Raw genomic sequence first — 18,102 nt, forward strand, 5'->3', positions numbered from 1 at the left:
ACAGAGAAGTGATCCTCGCACTTATCTACAATAATATTAACTACTTAATAACAGAGAGTGAGGTCGTTACAGCAAAATCTCAAACTGACCCCTTGCCGTATTGACCGGGCGACAGCGAGGTCAATACAGCTAGGCCGAAGTTTGAGAACGTTTACTGAACAAACGATCCGAGCTTGTATCCAAATGCCGACATGAAAACAAGTTTTATCTCAAGAACAATTAAGGCTTATCCTACACAATAGCTATTGTATTGCACTTGTTTTAGCTCAGCCAGTCTTACACCACACCCCCAGTTCAGCCCTTCTCACCCATTGTAATCAGGCCCCCATTGTTGTACTCATCAAAAATATGTATATATAGCTAGCTAATAAGTCTGTTCTTCATTAAATCTGCCTGATGAGTGCATACGCACGAAACTCAGAGTCGCAGGGAATCTTGTGTATTTTCATTTAGTCATTTAATTCTATTATTATTCTTATTTATTTTTCCAACCCCTATGCATTGAAGGTACCAAAATCAGCTAAATGCATAACATATAAACGCTTGATGTACTTACCTGGAAGGGGTGGACATTTGCAATTTTCTCTGATCTGGATTGCCTAGCGGATAAAGCAATGTCGAATTCGAATTATATCAAAAAGAAAAAATGTTATAACAGATTAGGCTTTAAAGGCGCCCCAAAAACGAGGAAAGAATATTGCGGAAAGTTGGTTCCAGGGAACGCAAAAATGTTCCTGAATTTGTTCAAAAACATTTTGCTTCCTCAGCAAATGTTTCCTCGTTTGCGCGCCAAGGAAACATTTCGTGAAACAATGTTCCCGCAACAATGCTTGGAGCTACAAAAGCAATGAAAGGAGCATTCATGTTGAATTTGAAGATGAGAAGCATGCAAGCAAATCAAAGTCCCATGCCCTCGAGACAAATTAATGTGTTCACACCACAGGACACCCACACAATATGTTTGTGTAACCGTTTGTAATTGTATAATAAATGTATTGGATTCACCATTTGCTTCTTCTATAGCGATATATCGATAAATATGTGCTTGGACTAACGCTAAATAAACGTTGTTTATTTAACATTGGTCCTTGCACATATTTCTCGATGTATGCTTAGAAGAAGAAGCAAATGGTGAATCCTAATACATTTATTATAAAATTACAAACGGTTACAGTAACAGGTTATGTGGGCCCCTGTGTTCACACAATTGAAAAAGAGACAACACATTGACACTGAAAAAGCCACAACAAAGATTTATCATTTCTTGGTAATGTCATGTACTTCATTGCTGTGATTATCGAGATCAAGCTTTGAAGTTTGTTTTTTTTGGCAAGAAAGTTCTGACAGTTTTCTTCGAAATAAACAGTTTTAGCGACGAATGGAAATGTTGCTAAATTAAAATTAGGTAAACCAAAATACGTTCCAAGGAAAGTGGGTACGTAAAGAGAACTGAGCCATCGTAATTTAGCTGAAGCTCATCAGCAAACTAGACGCTCGATGAGCGTACATTGGGTTACCTGTGGTACGTGTTACTCAAAAACAGAAGGGACTGAGTTGGGCGGTATTGAACTGCAGCGTTCCAGTCAATTTTTTCAAGTCGGGGGTAATTAAGACCATGCCGTCACCGTGCACTCTGAGCGTCTGACAGCTTTGTAATACAAAGGTTCACAAAAGTTCACTAAAGTTAGGCCCTATCCGGCGGGGTTAGTATCTGGATGGGTGACCTACAAAATATACCACTTAGTAACAGAAGCATAGGACCGAAAATTCTATTTTAACGCTCAAAAATGCGAACTAAGCAAGGTACAGATTTTGTGCCCTTGCTTTATGCAAAACAAATATTGATGCAAAAGTAGATAAATATTGATACACAGTTTTTAGGAAGAGCAGAAGGAAGTTTTCACGATGGTCGATCGAGAATAAAATATTTTGCCATCAGCAGCAAAATTTACGACATGAAAACAACATTAATTTTGAACCGCGAATATGAAAAGTTACCATCAGCGAAAAACATTTTGCGAGATTTTTGCTGCGTTCAAATTTGTTATTGTACTTTTGGCTGCACAGGTAAATCGCAAAATCGAAAGTGACATTGAATTCAGCGGGCGCCGTGATCAAGTTAGCGCGGCGTACTTCCTCGCGAAACAGTGAAGCATCTGTGTCAAATGATGGCAAGATACCGGGTTTTCGTTTTTGTTTTCGTTAGTTTTCTTTTTCTTTCAAGTGTTATAAAGTTTGACAAGAAATGTGCGAATTCAACACAAAGATCACAATCGCCCAACTCTTTTTGCCGATTTTGGGGCTCATTTTGTTGAAACTCAAGCACGCTTCCAACAGACCTGCTTATTTTCGTGACTGCTTACAGTGCACTACCACAAAAATCCTCCCGTATCACATTTCAACACACGTATGCAAATTTGTTAAGCTCGAAAATTACACAACATGATAAATTCACAAAGGTGGAAATCTCAGAAAAATCTTTTCCAGCGAAAAATTTATTGAAACTAACAACATATTTGCTATTAGAGGCAAACAACCCTTCCTATTTCAATTGCGTGCGTGCAAACGAGACACACAATCGGTGTCACAAAGCATATGCAGTTAAATAAATTTCTGACAGTTCACATAAAACCCTTTTCGAAAGAACCTTGACCGTAAATAACAAAGCACAAGAGAGACAACAAGCTTTCATTCAAATAATTTTTCACTGTCACATTTCCAATTTTTTTTACCTTAGGAGAGTTGAGGACAAAAAACATGTAAATTGCCAGACAATTTAGATAAAACTTCAGTAAACACTGTGATGCATTCAAGGCGTTCGATTCCTTCAATGTTTGTTAAATCCATAAAAGAATTGCCATTTGATTTCAGTGTTGTATATAATACCAAGTTAGTAAAACATTAGAAACAAAGCTCACTTGATATCCAACGGCGAAAAATGAAATTGTTGTCGAAAACCATTACTCGTCGCTTTTTAAAGCGACAATTTCATCATTAAAAAGATTTCAGATACTTATTTTTCGCCTCCTGTCTTGTTTATCCAATTGACGTTCCATTCTTAAGGTCCAGAAGGGTATATTTTGTTTAAAGATGCACTAAAACGCCATTCGCGTTACAATGACTTTTGACGCCATTGCAGGTTAATAATTAAATGTTCTCCCGCGTGCGCCAGAGAAATCTACGCATTACCCTAGCCCCCTCAAACCTAACAAATACGCACAGAAGACTCTACGCACAAAGACACCACTTAGCAGGGGAGTGACAGGCAAGACTTTTTATGACACGGAAAAAAAACAAACAAACAAAGGCATTTTCTAACTGGATTGCCTATGGCAACCCAGTAAAAAGAGTAGCTCTCAACTTGAATAAACCTCAAAGGTAAACGTGAGTCGTTAATCGACGTGTTTTCGAGAACGTTTAAGCACTTTACCATTTCGGTGCCTTCTGCTGGCAAATTTGAAACCCCGATATTAATTAACAATTGTTTCATGAGCACGCATACGCGCCTCGTTCGCTATAACCAGTCTCATATCCAACTAGACCCTCCGTGAGGGTACACTGGGTTGCCTGTGGTACGTGCACCGTTCCAGACAATTTTTTTCAAGTTGGGCGGTCATTAAGAAGTCATACCAGACGAGGCCCTTTGGCTCACAGGTCCTCACACGTTCGTACGACGAAACAGACCTGTCCTTGCATAATATGTAGCTCTAACAGTGCACGATATTGTTTTGGTATTGTCTATCATTGTAGTGCCATGGTAGAAGTCTTGGGTAAATAGTCTGAGAAGATATGTGGTTACTAGCAAAGTACTGAACCCAGAAAGATTGAAGAAAATAAATGGGAAGTGAGAAACACTGGCTTCTGGGCTGACATGTTGATAAACTTCTTTTGACCACAAGTTTAAGCGTGCCCTCTGAGCATCTGACAGCTTTGTAATACCGAAGTTCACTGAAGTTACGCCCTGTTGGGCGGGGTTAGTGTTTGGATGGGAGACCAAAATAATATACCCCTCTTAAAACACAAGCATCGGACCGAAAATACTATTAACGCTAACAAATGCGAACTCAGCAAGGTACAGATTTTGTTAGCTTGCTTTATGCAAAAACAAATATTGATGCAAAAGTAAATAAATATTGATACACAGTTTTCAGAAAGAGCAGAAGGAAGTTTCCAGGACGATCGCTCGAGAATAAGATACTTCCGACATGAAAACAACATTTATTTTGAACCGTGAATATAGAATATAAAAAGTTACGATCAGCGACAAACATTTTGGGGGATTTTTGCAACGTTCAATTTTGTTATTGTACGTTTTGGCTGCACAAATAAATCGCAAAATCGAAAGTGACATCGCCGGAATTCAGCGGGCGCCCGTGATGAAGTTACCGCGGCATGTTTACTCGCCAAACAGTGAAGTATCTGTGTCAAATGATGGCAAGATACCGGGTTTTTGTAAGTTTCTTTTTCTGTCAAGTGTTATAAAGTTTGACAATGAAATGAGCGAAGTCAAAACAAAGATCACAATCGCCCAACTCTTGTTTATGCAAAGTCAAAATTTACTCTCCAAGACGCGTACGACGTTATTTATCACCAGGTAATTCCATCATTTTGGAGATAGCAGCTACTTTATTATTCAACTGCGTCACAATTCTTCACTGATTTTGGGGCTCATTTTGTTGAAACTCAAGCACGCTTCCAACAGGCCTGTGAACCCTTCCAGCTTACAGAGCAATACTAAAAAACTTCTCCCATATCACATTTCAACCTTAAGCTCGAAAATTCAATACACAACATGATATTATAATTCACAAAGGCAGAAAATACCACAGAATCCTTTTCCAGCGAAAAAGTTATTGAAACAAACAACATATTTGCTCTTAGAGGCGAGAACCTCTTCCTATTTCATTGCGTGCATGAAGGCAAGAAACTCAATCGTGTCAAATTACCATGTACTTCAGGTAAATACAGCTCACTTTGATTTCGGATCGACGGGCGATAGATTGTTGTCGAAGTCCATTACTCGTCGCTTTTAAGATTCCACCGCCTGTATATCCAATTGACCTGCCATTCATGAGCTTCATAAGGGTATATTTTGTTCAAAGATCCACTAAAACGCCATTCGCATTACATGACTTTCGACGCCATTGCCGGTTAAGTTAATCGTTCTACTGTGTCCACCAGAGAAATCTACGCATTTCCCACTACCCTCTCGATCCTAAGAAAATACGCGCAGAAGGCTCTATGCACAAAGCCACCACTTAGCAGGGGAGTGACAGGCAAGACTTTTACCGACACGGAAAAAAATAAAAAAACCACGAAATCAACGCAGACCTCGACTGGTTTGCCATAGGCAACCCAGTAACAAGTGGAATGAAATAATTGTTTTTTTTTTTGTCAGTGCGTGAGAGGGCGGAAGTCAACAAATCCTGCAATCTGATTGGTGCCAGGAGCGGGCGGAATTTTCTCATCCGACCCGCTCACGGCGGGCGGAATCCTAGCCTTGGTTGCGTGAGCTTGGGTGATGATCTTAAATTTCCATCTTTTTTTGACCCCGAACCCGTTTACTTACAGAAGTTACTTTTTATTAGACAAGAGGTTTGGAAATATAATTCAAACAAAAATCTTTCTCTTTGAAACGTTCAGTTTGTAAGCCACTTTAATACTGCATTCGCTATCAAGCGCAGTGCGAGTCAAAAATCAAAAAAGTGATTTCAGAGAGGAAGGGAGCGAAAGAGGAAAAAAGTAAATAAGATATTTACCAGCTAAGGGTCGGTCCATATAGCGAAAAACTGTGACCTCGGTCTTGAAAAAGCTGGCCGAGCCTCTGTTACAATTTTTCGCTATACGGACCTCCCAGCTGGCAAATAACATATATTTAATTACTAAATTTCTGAATGCTTGGACGCTTGCAAAACCTTCAAGCCAATTAGTTTCCAGCTTGGCAACACTTGACGCAATCAGTTTTCATATTTGGTCATACGATGATCATACGGTATATTTAACAATTATTCCATAAGCGCGCGTTGGATATGAGATGGTAAATAGCCAACGAGGCGCGTAGCGCCGAGTTGGCTATAACCAGTCTCATATCCAACAAGCGCGAATGGAATAATTGTTTTATTAAATTTCTTAAACTCCAAAAGTTTGGAAATACGAAATACGAGCGAAATCCTAGCGAAATCGATGCGATGCTGTGTAATACCTGGTGGTCAGACAGACGTAGGCTCATCACAAAAACATTTCTTACTTTTTCGCGTACTTCTAAGCTTCGAAATTGATCCAAACTTTCCCCAAAAACCTTTTTCTTGTGCTTTATACCAAGAGAAATTTCGATTTCCGGCGTAAAAATTTTTAGCTTAGCAACGTTTAGCGCATATTTACCATATATGGTCAAACTAAGGTATATGAGCTGATAACCGAGATTGAGTGAACCAATCAGAGCACGAGAATTGCATTATCCGATGTTGAGAATTTAATAAAAGCTGATAACCGAGATCGAATGAACCAATCACAAAGCTAGAAATGCAATGTTAATTTAATAATTAACAATTATTCCCAAGGGAGAAGACTGACAAGGGCGCGTTGCACTTTCTTTTCAACACAACAAGGTTACCTTCATTCCATTTTTCATTTACCTTTGGAAGAAGCCCTTCAAGTTTTTCAGCTCTAGCATCATGAGTTGGGTGAGTTGAAAGCCATGAAGGTAATTCAGTCTCATTGGTATTCCTAGATAACGCAAGTCGTCTCCATAACATGGGACTTTCTCGGACATCAAAGCAGGCCTCAGAATTAAAAAAACCGGACTTCAATGCAATGACATTGAGAATAGGGAGTAGGGAGCTTCACCCTCTGACTACCAGGAGTGATCAATACGTAAATTCTCCTCTCAATTTCGAAGAAATGTCAGTAGGCCTGGTATTGAGAATGAAGAATATTATCAGCTTAAGAGGTGTGATCTTGATATAACACCAAATTCTCATGACTACCCAACAAAGAAATCCATGGTACAAGTTCGGAGAATGATCGTTTTGATCGGGATAGACGGGGACGACGACGACGACGACGACAATGCCACAAAACAACCGGTCGAATGAGCAAAAAAGAGCTTTACATGCGCCGCACGTACGGTTCACATTTTCACACGTTTCTTAGCTGTTCTCATCCTGACAACAACGTGAAATAATCATTTTTGAGGTTATGTGGAGAACAAGGACATCTGACGATAAATTTTCAATTTTCACTGCAAACATCCAAACCGTACGTACCAATTTCATTTCTGGAAAGCCGATACACACTTTCCATGGTCAACGACTTGGAATAATCGCGATATTATTACAACAAGTCGGGATACAAAATTTTTTAGCTAGCAAGGGCCTCAGTTTAGGGTCGACGAAACGTTACCTCAAAAAATGACTCTGCTGTCGTAATTTTTTCGCGATTGGACCATCTCGTTCGCGTCGTACAATGTTGGCGAAGTATTTTAAAAATAAATTGGTAAGAGCGGTTTCATCCTAAACACAGGGAATGAAAAATTCACATTTGAACGCTTTTGTTGTCATCAAAATCTCAAATTTCGCGATTTCACGTCGTTGTTGTGCAGAACGCCACCAAAATATGTGATAAGACGCGTGTCGCAAGTACAACACGATCATTTCTACGCTTTTAACCAACGATATCGTTGTTTTGTGGCGTTCTCGTTGACGCCGGACTACGTCGTAGATTTTAAAGCCTGGTGTCCATATGATCTGCAATGGTCTGCAACACGATCGGTAGCTGTCTGCGTGGGTCTTATCGGAGACGATCGTAAACACCGCAGGCAAATGTTTCCATTTAAATCTGAAGGGATCGCAGACAAGCGTACCATTAATCCTCTTCGAAGCGACGAGAAAAAGCCAAGCACTTACCTTAAGTCTGATTGGACACGACATGACACATGTTTCAAGGCGAACAATGTTGTGTCACCGATAGGACACAGATCATCTCAGACACACGTTTCCATTAAAAATGGTCAGGAAAGTAGAACTAGATTCAGCTTTCCCGATCATCCAGACCGTGTGCCGCAGATCGCAGCAGACGATGTTTCCATATGTCTGCAATATGGCGCAGACTTATCGGCGATCGTGTCGCAGACCGTTGCTGATCATATAGAAACCAGGCTTAAGTCCCCACTGTTCTCGTAGCCGTCGTCATCTTTGCTTAAGCTCCCTAGAGCAATACCTCCCTAGACAGTGACAATAACAGTGACAAGTAGGGTATTTTGGAATGCCAAAGGTTAATGCTTTACACCCTGCACGTGCGGCATTGCTACTGCTTACGATGTGAGTAAAATTTCTGTTTATGGTAAACAAAACCTTTCCACCAAATAAAGGAACCATGTTGATATACTGCTCCAAGAACACTCTACAAATGAATACACCTATGTTACAAACAATCAAAGTTAAAAAGCAATTTAAAACCTTGGCAGCCATGTTCAATCCAACTTCATCAGCTTCTTCTTCCAATTTTCTTGAATAAGGAAGATGTAGAAGGATCTATTAAAAAATGGCATATCAGCAAATTTTAAAGCCCTCTCTCTCTCTCTGAATCTGACATTTGTAGTGCTGCTATACAAATATTGGATCTCATGTTAAGAGTCACAATAGGCCTTACGGCATATGCTCAAAATTCATCACCAAGCCTCGTTTCCGCAAAATTATTCACATCATCTGGACATACAATACTGTTCGCACGTGGGTTAGTTTACTCCTTTGGGATTTAGCTCAAGCTGAAATTTACAAGTTTGATTTTCGAATTCGAGGCTTGGTAGTGAAATTAGCTACCTAATAAGACGTCGTCACGTATAAGGGCTATTTAGGAAGCAAATGTTCAAATGCCAGATTGGTCAGAGTAGATGTATATGAGGGAGAGATCACTGTACCTTCCACCAAGTGAGTTTGCCGAGGGAACTTTAGGCAAGGCCTGCAGTGGGAGAAAGTACCGTGGCCCATTGCGGGTGGATGCAACTCAAGAGATATCAGAACGTGATATACTTCAATAGTGTTGATTCATTGGAATGTGAAATAAACTCAAATGAACGTTTACTGTTTATTTATGGAGAAAAAGCAAAAGGGTATGATCTCATGCCGATTGTGATTCAATCGCCAGGTACATATGCGTGGCTGAAAGACATGCATGAAATCAGCCCTACTCCTAACGCTATAGAAATTATAGAAATGCCAAAAAGTCACTCTGTTCTGAATAAGCAGCATTCACGTGAAAACACTGTGTGGGTTGAGAGCCATGTTTTATGGACAGTGTGAAGAAGAGACTGTGGTAGTCTGTCCTTGGGAACCCGATGTACATGGCCTGCCTAGCGAAGTCTTAAGAGCTTCACGTGAGATGATAGTGGCCCAGAGTCAGTTATTCTGAAAAGCTCTTCATTCCTCAACCACTCTAACTAAAGATTGCAGGCATGTGGTGTGAAATATACTGAGACTTGATTCTTGAGGCCTGTACGTATACGTATAGGCCAGCATTCCGATCGGTATAGAAGAACGCTAAATACACAGGACTCATAGACTTCGACTTTTGTCTCCACTGCGAGATGGTTGTTCTTCCAAACCCGCTTTGTCAGGCCACTGAATGTTCATGGTTGAGGCGAGACCAAGTCTTCTGTTAATCTCACGCCCTATTGATACATTACTTTCGACAGTCAAACAAAAAAAGAAAACGAGAAATCCAGAAAGAAAGGCAGTTTCTTTTCCATAAAGCCAAGAACTCCAATATTGATTAACTTCCATATTCTTCCACGATTTTCAGTATCAATACATACATACATGACTTTATTTTATCTCGAATTTACAGCGTAGCTAAAAAGCTAATATATTCGAGAAAAGAAAAAGAAAAAAGATTTACAAGTAATAAAATAACATTACTAAGTACTAATTATATATCTATTAATGCTAAGTGCTATGAAAGGAGATGGTCCGTATTAAACGTTTAAGACCAGCCAGAGTGGACTCCATTCTAATGTTCTCAGGTAGAGAGTTGCAAGTTTTACAGGCAAAATACTTAAAAGAGTGAAGACCATAAGAAGAGAAAGAAGGTCTACACAACGACAATATATCAGTTCCCCTAAGAGAGTAGACCGTTGAGCGCAACGCTATGTCCTTAAGATACGCAGGATAAAAATTGATATGGATACATTTGTGGAAAATTGATTAACATATTATGTACTCTCAGGTTGTACAGTGATGTAACTGCTGCTCTATCTAACAGATTACTGTATGTTGATTCCTTGTCATGAAAAACCACACGCAGTGCACGCGTATTCGATGACTCAAGTTTTTCGCTATTCCTAGAGCTACAGAAGTGCATACTACAGAACAATACTGAAAATGTCGCAGAACAAAGGCCTTATACAATTTTAAGTTGGTGGAAGTGTTTACAAGCTTGTGGAATCTAATCACAACATTCAGTTGATTGTTGACTTTTTTGCAAATAAACGAGAATGGTTTATCGAAATTCAATTGACTATCGATAGTCATTCCCAGGAGGTCAAGCGAGTCCTTGGTGGTAAAAGAGAACTGGTAATCTGGTAATCACATGCATTACAATGTACAACCAGAAAGTAAGTGGTCCTTTCAAAGGACTTGCTCGCTTAACTAGTGTGCCTGGAAGGACATCTGTCTGATCTCATCCCAGAGTTAAACATACTCTGCCATTTGGGTACTCTCAAAATGAATGAAAAGCGGAATGTTACATTAACCTTTGGGCAACCATGCATTGATGATTCCTCCAACAAACCACCCACCAAATATAATTAACATTTATCTATTCTACAAAACAGTCTATTAGGCCACCGGCCCACAAGCTTTGAAAATTGATAAAACATTCCTCATTACAATTCTCTAAATAAAAAATAAGGCATAGCTTGTTTTTCTTGTACGCTAATGTTCTCCTCACACAATTCAAACCTTTGTTCGGACTCCAGAGTGACACGCTTTTTGTGGAATGTTTTGAAGCCGTTCAGTAAACTCAAAGGTCGTGTTTTATCGGGTCTAAAACCTCTCGGCTTGGCCTCATGGTTTTAAATCCGATAAAACACTCCCGCTCGTTTATTGAACAGTAAATAAAGGTATAAAAATGTAAAAGGGTCAGAAAAGTTTCAAATTAATGCTTACAACCAGAATCCTGTTTTGCAACCAATGAGCACCAATGGCTAACAAATCACTTGGCAAAACAGCCCAAACTAAGGCTAATGATATGACAAGAAACATGTTGATGAAGCCATGTAGACTGACTTGCTCTGCCTGTAAAAGAGAAAACAACACAGCAAAATTTTCAATCAGTAATTTGCAGAAACATGTAACCTGATAAAAGCATATCAAAAACGGGATCTGAACTTATAATTTATTATTGGAAGATCATTAACTGAAGCCCTGTTATGAGCACTTGGAAGAATTATTTTCCACATATTTGAGTCACCTTTGATAGATATCGGTAAATAATAATTATAATAATATTATTAATATCAAGTCAGATTATTCTCAGGGTTAACATTGGGTCACCACCTCCTTTGATACATTTGTAAGGATGTTGTCATTTGGACAATCAAAATCATAGCACCGTACCAGGACAATGTTGTCCCTTGAGTTTGATTTAATAAGATTCCAACCAACGCATTGGAGTAATGTGTTTTTTTTTTTACTTAATAAGCGTACCACATACAAAGTGTGTTGACCGATGCATTGGTCGTGAATCGGCCAACGTGTTAGCTAACGTGTTTGTCATGGTCGGCCAATGCATTGGTTTTGGGTCATCCATGTCGGCTAACGCATTGACCGTCCAGATGACTGATGCGTTGTTTGGATTGAATTCACTACAATGTGCAATGCAAGTTATTAAAGTGCTAGTATGATAAAAAAAATCGCTTCCTTTTTTCTTCAGATTTTGAAAGTGTGATTGCTTAACAATTTACTGGCAAAATTTTAAGCTTTTATTTTTACCCAAAGGTTTGGATTTCACGGTCCGCCATTACTCTCGTTCCAAAATGACCGATTGGACCTCAGAGGGTTGGATCTAGGTAAAAGTGACGTCATTTACTCAATGAGCTTAAAAATTCAGCGTGTAAACGCAGCTTATTGTAGATGCAAATCACGAGTTTAATAGTCTGAAAGCCCGAAACTCCTGTGCTGCATATTAATTTAGAAGCGTACACACGTGTACGTATTGCGTTCTTAAACTATCTAGTAGCAGGAAGCTCATAGGTTCCACTACTTTTACAAGCATCCTTGATTCACCATTGCCAAATGTCTTTGGCGTGACACCTGCCTAGATTGATCCTTCCATTTCATATTTTTTCTCTGACGGAATATGAATTTATAACTCAGAAAATGTTTCATTCAGTTTGCCCTACGTAAGTCTGTAGCGTAACCATACTGTTGAATTAACTGCGTATTGTCATTGTCTCCAAAGGAATATTCTGTACTTACTGCATGTTGTAAAATTACATGGGACATCTCATGCCCAAGAACAACAGCGAGGGAGTCTGCATTTGGTAACAGTTTAAGCATCCCAGTGAACAAAAATATCTGCCCATTCTGCAAAATGACGATTTTAAATAACAGTATTTAGTATATACTAACAGTATATACAATTTCGATTGTTTATTTTCCATAAGGCCGCTTGTTTACAGAGGTATTTTCAGCGGACGACTACTATCCATCCGGGTATTTTCCTCGGACGGGCACTATGGGCTGATAGTGTCTCTCCGCGGACGAACGCTATCGCGTCACGTGATCAATTTAAACCAATAAGAATCGGAGAAAATTTAGTGGTGAACTATAACAGTGGATAGCGTTGAACGCGCACTTTGATTGGCTACTCAAATTTCGAACATCCTTTGCTATTCACCTCCGAGCAACTCTCGCGGGATTTGACCCGAAAATATTGTAATCGTTGCAGGAATAAATGAGTTAAAATCATCTTTTTGTGCTATATTAGGTGCAGTTACACACACCATGGTAAATGCCATTTCCCATAGTAAAGCCTGGAATCCATATGATCTGCAACGGTCCGCGATCGGTCTGCGACACGGTTGTAATGGTCGGGAAAGTAAAACTAGATTCAACTTTCCTGACCATTACGACTGTGTCGCAGACCGATGGCAGACCTTTGCAGATCATATGGAAACCAGGCTTCAATTATCCCACGGTGCCTCACACTTGGGTTTTAGTATACCATGTTAACAAGCGGTCACACGTTACGAAGATTACCGAGGTAAAAAGAAATCTCACGCAATTCATTGGTGGGAAATTTAATCACAACTTCATCAGCATTGTGATTGGCTCTTGTACCTCCGGCACTGATCAAAGAACCCTTCCAAACTTACCACGTTAAATATCGTGGGCGCTTCGTCTGATCTTTTTGACGTATCCATGGAAATTTACCACGGGAAATTTACCTTGGGAAATGTCGGTCACACGCACTAAATGCAGTTTCCCGTGGTAAAAGGGTCATTTACCGCAGTAAAAGTGTCCATTGTAACCGCACCTATTATTTCACTGTTTTAGGGCTGCAAAGCGGAGCACTATACTCATAGGAACCCATCAAAAGTTGCTTTTTTCATGGTAATCATGGCCAGCGGTATTGCTCGGGGGCACGTACGCACGATAAAGTTGTCCAATAATTTAATAATATCCTAACAATGATAATAATTAACAATTATTCTACATTTATATAAACCTGATGAAGGTCGGTATTGGCCAGCCGAAATATCGTTAAAAAATACATTTTCGCGTTGTTTTATCAGTCGTGTAGTAGTCCACTTGACTTTCATAAATATATTTTAATAATAAATACGCCCAACATGGCGGCCGTTTTACAGCGTACACCTTTGATATTGGACATCCATGTTATAGTCAATTGACACTTGTTAAAAAAAAGGTATCCGCTGACCAGTATCACGTGACCATATCGCGGCCTCAACTTTAGAGCTCATCAAGGTCAGCTATTTTTATAAGTTGACCGCTGACCAGGTACTGGTTTTAGATTGGATCGCAGCTCAGACTCAAGCCAGGTTAACTTATTTTAAGAATAAATAACGCGGGAGCTCCGCTTTTAGTATATGCTAAAACAACTATTCACCTCAGTGTTGGTCCACGGCTAGTGGTGGATATTTACCGAATATCGATCACTAGCCACCTCCATGTCGGTGAATAGTTGTTAATTATTTTTGGAGTGGATGTCTACTACTTAGCAACTTTTACTGCAGGACAGGATAATTAAATAAAGAAATGGAATTAGTGTTTTTGGAAATAAGACAAAAAGTACATTGGAATCATTACATATACTTTACATCAGTCAAAATAAGTACCCACATTATTTCTCCATAGAGGCTGGCCTTGTATCAAACAAATGAAGGGGTTTGTTTCTAAAGGAACTATGGTGCTGGATCGGTGAGGAATATTTTTCCTTCGTTTTATCGACTTTAACTCCTTTTTTCGTGCCACAATTGAGGAGGAGGATGTAGATCCAAAGTGTAGAGTGTGTGGCAGGGAGGTGGAGTCGGCTGGGCATGTGACAAGTGGTTATACTGACCAGTTTGACGCAGAGGGGATATTGCAGGAGGCACCATCGACAACACAGAACATTGAACATAATTGTCCAGACGCTACTGTGGTGGGTTGAGAGGCTCAGGAGTGGACGTTTGTTGATTTCCTTGGGATTGTAACATGGTGACTAAGGAGGATGACAAAATCACCAATTTTTGGCTGTGGTGCGAGAGGTATGACAGCAATGATTGTGAAACTGTAGTGAATGGATCAAGAAGAATTCAATCCAGAAGGAGTCTGATCGTTTAAAGGAGAAAATGCACAGAGTTGAGGTGATAAGAAGTGGAAACAGCGATTCAGATAGTGATTTTGTGTTGGGTTGATGGTGAATCATGCGATGTCGGCAAGCCCTAGAGGTCGCCAGAATTACTGGATTGTGGATTTTGAAGAGACGAGAAGCTGTTCCTTGAACTACACAGGCTTAAAGAGCCACTGGAAGTTACATTAGGAGATGTGTGCAGCAAGCACACCCTGTAAAGAACCAAAGCTGCAAGACCAAGGAGAATACTTGGCATCGGCAATATGGTCACCTAGCTATACAGACCAGGGAGTTGGCCGGGCAGGAGAAGGTTGATGGTTTTGATTATGACATGTCTGGTGAGATTGACTCTCGTGATCAATGTGCAAATGGGAAGCATCACAGAGAAAAATTTCCAAGCAAACGAGGAAAGTGGTCTGATGAGCCACTGGGCCTGGTACACAGGGATGTGTGGGGAAAGATGTATGCTACGCCTTTGAGTGGAGGAGAGTACTTCCTGGCATTCATTTAAAATTGATGGTAAAACGTGTTATGTGTGAGTCTACATCCTCAAACAAAAGAGTAGCCCACGAACGCAGACGTATTTTCGACCGCCTGTGATACGTCTGCGTTCGCAGGCTAACAAAAGAGTGACGTTTTCCCATCATGTTTTCTGAAATAGAAAGCTCAGACGGAAAAGTCTATTGGTCGAAAGTTGAAGAGATTGCGCTCTGATAATGATGGCGAGTATGTCCCAGCGCAGTTTAAAGAATTCCTGAAGAAGGACGACGTTCTACATGAACTGACTGTCCCTAAAACACCAGAGCGGAATGTTGTAGCTGAGAGGATGACTGAAAGCGTACAATCCATGTTGATTGATGCAAGCTAACTCATTGATTTTGGGCTGAAGCCTTATCCACAGCTGTCTACTTGCGTTACCCACAAAAGTAGTTGAGGGAATGACACCTTATCAAGCTTGGACCAGAGAGAAACCTAGTGTTGAGCACCTGCGTATGTTTGAATGTACTGCCTATGCACACCTACCCAAGGATGAGTGACAGAAACTCGATGCGAAATCCAGATAGTGTGTGCTTCTAGGCTATGGTGCTGAGAGGAAGGGATACCGGTTGTATGATCTGAAATGCAAGAGAATCATGTACAGTCTTGATATCTTGTTTGATGAATTCAGGTGGAGGATAGACAAGGCAGCTGGAGGAAAAGAAGAAAAGTATGAAATGCAGCACATTGGATTTGATTGTTGGGGTCCTGTGGTACCTGAAGCAAAGTCTGATGACGAACGCTGAGCCTGTGCTTCGGAGGTCTGGAAGAGACAGAACGCCAGGTGACTACTTTTGCGAGTGAGGTACTACTATCTCAAGCTGCGAACCAACTGAGCCACGAACAGTTAAAGAAGCGCTGGCAAGTCCAGACAAGGACAAATGGGTCGCTGGGATGCAGAAAGAAATTTTATTATATCTCTCAGATAGTACACGCGCTGTAATTGGCTAAATTAGCGGGCCGTATTCTACAGTACGGCCCGCTGTATAGCCCGCTAAATTTAAAATTTCGACAAAACATCATCTAGCGAGTTTTTCATGTCATTTCTGTTGCATAAACTTGTACTGAAAACTGTTTGAATCTTGCAAGCAACTATTTCAAACTTAACAGCCAAGAAGATTTAGTTTTTGGGATTTTGGCACGGCATTCTTTGTGGCAGTTGAACCTTACGCTTCACTTTGACTAGTTTCGTTGCCCACGAACTCAAATGATAAATGGGATCCAGTGGAAATGCCCAAGGAGCGGAAAGCAGTTGGGAGCAAGTGAAGAGGGATTTCAAAGCCAAGACAAATGCTGATTGTTTTGTTCACAGATACAAAGTTTGGTGTTGATTACGACGAAACCTTCCTTCCGGTTGTGAGACTTTAATCAGTCAGAACTGTTAAAGCAGTAGCTGTACAGAATGATCTGATATTACATCAGATGGACGTTACAACTGCTTTCCTTAATGGTGATCTGAAAGGAGAAGTATACATGAGGCAGACAGAGGGTTTTGTGGTTGAAGGAGATGAAGGTTTGGTCTGCAAGCTGAAGAAGAGCATCTATGGCCTGAAGTAATCATGGAGATGTTGGAACAGAGTACACTGAACTAGACACACGATTGAAGAAGATGAGCTTTGTTCAGTCAGCCAGTGATCCTTGCATTTATGTGGCTGGAGAAGGAGAAATTTAAATACCATCGCTTTTCATGCGAATGATAATGTGCTGGCAGCAAAAAGTGATAAACAGATGGTTGAAGTCAAGAAAACTTGAAGTCAAGGACATGTGAACTACACATACATGTACATCATATTCTCGGTGTTAAAGTGATTCAGGACATGGAATCTGGACAAGTCTGGATTGGCCAACCAGCCTACTCTCAAAAGGGTCTTGCAGAAGTTTGTCCAGTGGATGTAAGCTCAAGACTTAACGGGGGAATAGGAAAGCAGCATTGAACAAGCACTATACCAACAGTGCTCGAAATTAAGCTGGGCGCCTAAACCCGTAAATTTTGGTTGCCCCGATAAATGTTTGGTTGCCCATTAGGAAATCCCCTACGATTAAAAATGCACATGTGTTGAGATGCAATCACATTGCGTTGAAGCTTGAGTAACCCATAGTTCAAAGTGTGCACCAGTCCCTGTGTTTTTTTGTGAGGAAGTCTGGGGGTTTTTGTCGCATTTTCAAAATCCATTACCAGCTACATGTTTGTGACATTGAATTTTGCTATCCGACAATTTTTTTGTAAAAGGCACAGATATTCAAATCACGGGAAAATTTTAACTGCGGCAATTTCATTATTGTTAACTCTAACACTACTATTGGACATTGACAATGGAAAACCGACAAGCATAGGTAATTCACTTTTTATTTTTGGCTGGGTTGTCCGTTGTCTTTTCTTCGGGCAACCAATCTTTTCATTTTACGAAAATCTAGTCGCCTGGTAACCTTTCTGGTTGTCTGGAATGACCAGACGACTGCTAATTTCGAGCACTGTACCAGTTAGCAGTTGGCAGTCTGCTGTACCTCTCAGTTATGACCAGACCAGACATTACTTATGCTGTGAACAACGTGGCCAAGAGTTGTGCAAAGCCTTCAAAGCAACACTAGATTGTTGTTTAACATATCATGCGCTACCTGAGAGGGTCGTTGCATTTGGGTCTCCTCTGACAGAAAATGTGAATCCAAGGACTGTATTGGTTACTTGGACTCTGATGGGGTTGGAATCATGGA

The 18,102-nt window shown here is 40.3% G+C and overlaps 1 protein-coding gene across 1 annotated transcript in view; it reads right to left on the minus strand.

The window, feature by feature from the left end:
• Positions 1-18,102, minus strand: part of LOC137973267 (metalloendopeptidase OMA1, mitochondrial-like) — a 23,778-nt gene that overhangs the window by 1,726 nt on the left and 3,950 nt on the right. Inside the window, exons 3-7 of the mRNA XM_068820042.1 lie at positions 12,474-12,581; positions 11,163-11,291; positions 8,457-8,531; positions 6,636-6,782; positions 557-599 (exon numbers count right to left, since the gene is read on the minus strand). Of these exons, the coding sequence (XP_068676143.1) occupies positions 557-599; positions 6,636-6,782; positions 8,457-8,531; positions 11,163-11,291; positions 12,474-12,581 (502 nt within the window). The remainder of the gene's footprint in view (positions 1-556; positions 600-6,635; positions 6,783-8,456; positions 8,532-11,162; positions 11,292-12,473; positions 12,582-18,102) is intronic.

This window comes from Montipora foliosa, chromosome 10 (assembly GCF_036669935.1).
Source record: "Montipora foliosa isolate CH-2021 chromosome 10, ASM3666993v2, whole genome shotgun sequence".
In the NCBI taxonomy this organism is placed as follows: Eukaryota; Metazoa; Cnidaria; class Anthozoa; order Scleractinia; family Acroporidae; genus Montipora; species Montipora foliosa.